Source organism: Venturia canescens, chromosome 7, assembly GCF_019457755.1.
Source record: "Venturia canescens isolate UGA chromosome 7, ASM1945775v1, whole genome shotgun sequence".
NCBI classification, from domain to species: domain Eukaryota; kingdom Metazoa; phylum Arthropoda; class Insecta; order Hymenoptera; family Ichneumonidae; genus Venturia; species Venturia canescens.
The window spans coordinates 9180138-9186840 of record NC_057427.1 but is presented as its reverse complement, the minus strand read 5'-3'; the positions used below and the strand labels follow the sequence as shown (position 1 = coordinate 9186840).

Sequence of the window (6703 nt, the reverse complement as noted above, 5' to 3'; positions counted from 1 at the left end):
TTTTTCCAAACGTTAAACGGCGCCAAAACAATACGAACTCGACCGATTTATTTGTATGCATAAAGATTCTAATAAATCAATGTGCAATTAATTACGAATCTTATACTTGTATTATCAATGATTTAGCACAAGTATATAGTTGTAAATTGTGTCGTTGATCGTTCTTAAATCGTATGACTATTTTTGAGCATCACCAATGGTGCATCCATTTTTTTAGGGTTACATTAGGTTCCGTACATGGGATCTTACGTAAAATTGATCGAAATTAATGATTTTCAAAATGATTGCAAAGAAAAAATTCTTAAACGACCAATGATACAAAGTATGATCTGAAATTCACATTCAATATCGTAGGTAGAAAGGTCTAGTAACGATTTCTCATTTGATTTGAATCCCTTCTGAGGAGCTATTGGTTATGAAAGTTGAATGGTGAAAAAGTATACTCGCAAAACGATTGGAAATAAAACAAGTGATCGAAAGATCAATTATAGAACCAAATTTTCTGCAAAAAAGCTCCCCATAGAATTTTTCTGATCTCGATGCGATCTCGGATCTTTGCCTATAATAAAAGACTTCGAAAAAATTTGCTCTCAACACGAAATGAAACGGTTGACGGTTTTGGTCAAAGATTTTCCTATTTTTACTTTTCCTCCAATAGTATCATATTTACAGTTTACAACCACCGGGAGTTTGTTGATCAAATGACATTCCCTATTGTTCAGGTCAGAAAGAACGAAAAACAAAATTTCATGCATACAGGTGAATAAGAAAAGGGAGTTGTAATTATGGAATAATGTGAATTTTCCATTTTGTAATTTGAGAACAGTTACATGTAAAGCCACTGGCTAGGTGTTTTTCGACTAGTGACTTTCGGCCGACCGGAAATGGTGAAAAAGCCATTTTCGATCTCCCTACCAGACAGACACTGCTTTGACTATTTTTTCGTGACGTAACACGAACATAACCTTAAAAAATTGCGACAATCTATACCCCAGATCTGACATTGTGTATTTAAAGTTTTGTGTTTACAAATAAAGTCCCCGCGACCAGTGATACATTTACGATATATTGTGATGAGTTTTGTGTAGTGATGAACCGATAATTATTCGTCGGATATGACTCAATTCTCGATGTTTCATCAAGTTATGAAGGTTAAAAATGGCATGAAATAGAGACTTCAAACAAGCTTTTCTAACGTCGAATTCCCGAACATTTCTATTTATAAATTCATCTATTTATTTATAGGTCTCAGCTAGCCATTACAAGGCAAGGAACTGGGATCGTATTCTGGGTTAATAGGGAGGTTGGTTTTCAAAATGGTTACTTGGAATTCTCAATTAGAATAGATAAGCCCAGCACACTGGACATGAAAAACACACTTTTTTGACAACCTGTTTCCACATTGTTTCAGACTGCATGAAGTTTTCTTCCATTCCTTTATTTTTATCTTTATGCCAGTGTGTTATATCAATATAAAAATTTTCAAAATTTATACTCCAATGTTGATTTTGCATATCAGCTTGTGACAATATCCAAATTTGATAACAAACAGAATACTATTATTAAGCCACACTGGTTTTTAATTAAAATATAATAAGGGGAATGTAAACTTGTTGAGCTTTTTAATATAGATAAAAAAGTAAGGACTGCATCAAATTTTAAGCGGTCAGTGAATCATAAAAAAAACAATCATTAACCAGAATCTCTTGGCAAAGAAATATCTCAGCTGCTACCACTGGTTCTAATGGCCAAAATTAGAAATACTTTTTGAAAGATATTTCTTTTGCTCGGACATCGATAATGTGTCTCCAAGATGTTACGTCCTGCTATTCATGATCATCGGAAGATTGTTTAATTGTTAAATCTAATAGAAAAAAAAATAGAGTCGAGCACTATGAACATATTTTGTCGTCATTGTTTGCTTTCTCAACGGCTCTGACATTGTGATTCAATTTTTCAGACCCCTGCATAATGGCTCTAGATACGATGGGCTTGATGGGTGGAACGGATGTTCTTCGAGAAATCAGTATGCGCCTGGAAGAAAGTCACTTGACTTATTTGCAGCTGGACGAGAGTCCGTTGAAGTTACAGGCCAGACAAAAGCTTGAAGGTTTCATAAAAGAATATCTTTGTCATGTACCGAATGAGAGGAAATATGTTTTCCAAGAAACGGCAGATATTCTCCATCGTTCAGCAGCAACAGTCAAGGATTTCAGTGGCTATCGAGCTTGCACAGCCTGGAGAGCTCTGTCTCTTTATGCCGCTAATTTACTTGCCCAACCTTGGCGGAAAGAATACAGAACATTGAGGGTTCGTTATTTTCGTATTCTTATTTATTTCAGGAGATGAATGAATGTACGAGTTAAGGGGTAATGAAAACTCGTTAAATTTTTATTACAGACTTACAGCGGCTACTACAAACACGAAATTGAAGCTAATCTTATAGGAGCTGAACTAATGTTTGAATTAATGGGCTACAAGCACACCGGCCTCGGCGTACTCACTCTAGAAGGGCCTATAGATCCTGACAGGGTATCCAATGTCAGCAGAGATGCTATCGTCGCGTTTGTCGAATGTCAGGTAGCTGCACATTTTGTTTGTATCCAATTTGCATCTTCTACTTTGGTATATTACGGAATCGGTCAAGAATGATTGGCAAGTCGTAGACAGCGACGAAAATACGATCGTAAATATTGATCAAGTTATGAAAAACTACATTTGGCCATTTTTTAAGATAACAATTGCATGGTGTCACTTTGCTGTTGTTCGATGACAATTTGTCATCTCTATTTTTTGATGCTACTATTTTTATCATTGTCATAATCACAGTTTTTTAAAAAACGGTTCATTGCTATGAGACGATTTTGAAATATTCATAATTGAATGAAAGTTGTGAAAAGTTGATTCGAGCTTCAGACCAGATCTGAAAAATGATATGAAATTAATGGTTTACAGATATTGAAAGAAATATGGGAAAACGTATCCCAAAAATTTACGGTGTCGTGGCTCGAAGTGCTCGAGTTTCGGTGCAATTCAGTCGGTACACCAGAACAAGCGATAAGAGCTTTAAATTTCCGATTTCTCGAGCGTCTTCATCAGACTCGAGAGAAAAATTCCTCGACCAGTTATCGCGATTACATAAACGCGCAACAGCCAATGGGAATAGAAGTGCCGATCCCACCCCTTGTTGGGTCCGCGATTCCTTATCACGCGATGGCAAAAAATTACAACACGGCAATGATGCCGAGCACTTGTAAGCCCGAGAGCGTTTATCCGCTGGATGGAAATTATTATTTCACACCCATGGACCCGATGAACTTTCCGAATCGTTGCTCAAACCCTTATCTCTGCAGGCCATCGATCAATCATTATTATCCTTTGGGCCAAGCCCAGTTGACCAATTCAATGACGATGCCAGGGATTTCAGGGAGTCACGTGACGAGAGTCCCGACGGGACGTTTAATTGAGCTCGATCCACCACTGCCTGTGGCTAATTTTGAAATGAATCGTCCGGTTCTGAACGAGATTTCAAACAGATCGACCAAGTCTCGTTCTCGCGAGGTAATCGACGATGACGAGGTCGATTTTCGGCGGAACAACACCTGCCCAAACTTCGACGACTATGCGAGAGTGGACAAACGTCCGAACGCTAAAATATCCCGTCACAACGTCAACACCAAAGACGATGACTGGGAATTCGTCTATAAGAATCTCGAGAGTCGCGGTTATTCGAAAGATCTTGGAGAACGGGACGATGTGTTGAGGAAAAAAGACTCGTCCGCAGAAGGGAAAAGCTCCGGGAGATCGCAGTTGAAAAATTCTCGATCTCTCGTGCCTCTCGAACCGGAAGATAAATACGAGAAACACGGAGGTATTCGAAGCGCGAGAGACGAGAGGAAGCGAATCTCTAACGCCGCGCAAACCAGCAAACCCCTCAGTTTCAATGAGTCGAATTTGGACCTCACCAACGGGCAGGAAAATCGCTCAAATCTTCCTGAATTTCGGAAAAAAGCGAGCTCCCTTGACTTCACACAGGATTCCCTCGTCCTCGATCCAATCACCGACCAAAACTTTAGCAGCTTCGAGAAAAATGGCAAAAAGTATAGCAACACACTTAACTCACTGAGAAACATTTACAAAAACGTCGATGCTCAACTCGAAGCCAGAGTCTTCAAAAAACAAGATTCCGAACAAACCCTCTCCGCCGAACGATGGAGCTGCGGCACGTGCACTTTTTTAAACTCACGCGAACGTGAAATCTGCGAAATGTGCGGTAAATCGAAGCGCAAAGGCAACGAAGACAAACCCCTTGCAAGTGGTGGTAAAGAGTGTCCCCAATGCACTCTCGTCAATGACAAAAATGCCTCGCAATGCGAAGTTTGCTCAGCCAGCTTGAAAGACTCACCTACTTACATCTGAACAAAATTTCATTCATTTTTCATCCTGTCTTTCTTTTTATTGAATTTTGCACCTCTGGAGCTCAAGAAAATATTTTTTCCGCAGCTGGGCTTTTTGAAGATTTTTTAAGTTTATCAATATATCAAGTGTCATACCGAAAACGGTTCCCCTTTTTAATCACAACGAAAGGTACTAAAATCATGCCTTTTGTGATGTCCAATTTACTTTTGACCATTGTCATTGCTCCGGATGTGGCCCAAGAAAATTCAATTTGTGAACAAATTTTAAACACCCGTGCACAAAGTGAATTTGAGAAAAAAAACTCAATGTTTCCAATCATCGTAGATTCAGAACAGAATTTCAACAGAGATAAAGAGATGCAAACTTCAAGGACGTAAACTTAAAAACCATTTTTTTCCCATTTTTCGTTAATTGTGCACACGAAACGATACGTAAGATTTCCCGAAGTTCTGAAGGAGTATCTGACTGGCTCAAAGACAATTTCTATTGAGGATTCCTTAGAAAAGAAATTCGAATTCTATTCATTCTACTACGTAACAAGTATCAATTTTTTTTATTATTCTATACGGGAAAGCGCCTTTGAGGTATCGAACGAATTTTGATTGAAAAAGGCCTAAGTATACTGGAAAAAAACCTGAGAAGAGGCCTGAACCGACCTAAAGAATTCAACGACCGAAATAGCTTTGAAACCCACGAAAAAAACGTTTGTTGAACGAACTTAAACTTCCTCGAGTGAAAAAGTCCAACGAGAAAATGCGTTGAGACATTCGACAGCTGATTCGTTCGTTGTCACGAACAAAATACACTTCTTTTAAGATTCTCCTTTCCATTATTGTGTTTTTCTGACTGATAGAGAATGAGAATGCAGAAAATCGTAGCACAAAGCCCGAAAAAATCAGTCAACGATCATGTCTGCGATATTTATTTAAATAGTATCATAAGATTTCATTACTTTACAATTTCGATTGTTTTTACTGATTTTTAATCCCAAATTATGAATATTACATGATTCCAAAACAAGCTCCGAATCAGAGATCAAAATCCTGTTTCCTCGTATAAAAATCTTCGAGTCTCGATCCCGCGAAGACATGGAACATTTCCAACGTTACGTAACTAATGAATTTTTGTTAGATTAATTATTTATCGATTTTATCATAAATTTTGTTACTTATTTACCTCGATGGGCTTTTTTAATTTATTGTTGGTATTATTATAATCGTATTAGGAATATTATTATCCACTAGGGAGAGTTTTACTAAAAATTTTCGTTTCGTTACGACTGAAGTCATTACAAATGTATGTACAGTATATATTTGACGTTGTCTCCTGAATCGTCATATCCTCGATTTCGAGTATAATAACGTTTGATGCTTTCTCGACCGTTTGTGAAACGTCGGGTTGAATTGAGCTAAGAATATATGAATTATTATGACTGAAAACGAAACGAGATGAAGGGCGATGACGAAACGATTGTTGGAACTAAGCGATTAAGAGAATCCACGAAATTACTCTTTTATTTAGTTGAACAATCGAGGCACTAATATACGAGTTTAAAGTAAATGGAACTAAATAATAAATGAGAAGCCCTCAAGTAGGCACAGTATTTTTCGAATTTACACGTAGCCTCGAACGAATTAAACCGTAAATGAGTGCATAATAAGAAAGTGTAATTTTATAGTGAAGAATAAATATAAAGGATCGAAAGAAATAATGTTACGTATGGAATTTGTCCGAGATAATGTAAAATGGGTACGAGATTTTTATCCTGTCGTTATTCGCAGTCGATCGCGCGCTCCGTGAAATCTGTTGTAAAGAGAAAATATATGTATGTTTGTACTAAGATTTAACAGTTTGCTGCGAATTGCGACAAAACAAACACACACACACACACACAAGAAAAACTGAAGAACAGTAAAAATGGAATGAGGACTATGATTGATTTATCGCGGAGCTTCAACAGTACGTGGTCTAGTCAAAGTGCACGAAAATCAACGTCGCTCGATTTTACATTAGGCAAACAATTTGTCCTTTTTTTAACTCTTCAAAGGACCAACGTATGTGTTTGAATAAAATTGTGCTCGACTAGACGAAGCTGTTAACCACCGTTCGCTCCCTTTCTTCTCTTTATTTATATCTCGCCATTCCCCAAACGAATATCTTTCGAAATTTTCAACATTTCACTATTTCCAGCGAATCGAGCATTCGCGCATGATTCAATGAATATTTTTACTGTTCCTTCGATTCGAAAATCTTCGTGCTCTGCCATTTTCTCCGAGATTTTTCT

The 6703-nt window shown here is 37.6% G+C and overlaps 1 protein-coding gene across 1 annotated transcript; it reads left to right on the top strand.

The window, feature by feature from the left end:
- Positions 1 to 210: 210 nt before the first annotated feature.
- tamo (PUB and ZnF_RBZ domain-containing protein tamozhennic) lies at positions 211 to 6506 on the top strand. The gene is made up of 5 exons (XM_043424815.1): positions 211 to 1151; positions 1246 to 1303; positions 1961 to 2310; positions 2401 to 2580; positions 2956 to 6506. The coding sequence occupies exons 3-5, from the start codon at positions 1972 to 1974 to the stop codon at positions 4417 to 4419; spliced, it is 1983 nt and encodes a 660-aa protein (XP_043280750.1). The 5' UTR covers positions 211 to 1151; positions 1246 to 1303; positions 1961 to 1971; the 3' UTR covers positions 4420 to 6506.
- The last annotated feature ends 197 nt before the right edge of the window (positions 6507 to 6703 follow it).

Coding starts and splice junctions, on each gene's coding strand:
- tamo (XM_043424815.1), top strand. CDS start 1,972: ATGGCTCTAGATACGATGGGCTTGATGGGTGGAACGGATGTTCTTCGA. Junction 2,311..2,400: donor AAGAATACAGAACATTGAGG/GTTCGTTATTTT, acceptor TTTTTATTACAG/ACTTACAGCGGCTACTACAA. Junction 2,581..2,955: donor TCGCGTTTGTCGAATGTCAG/GTAGCTGCACAT, acceptor AATGGTTTACAG/ATATTGAAAGAAATATGGGA.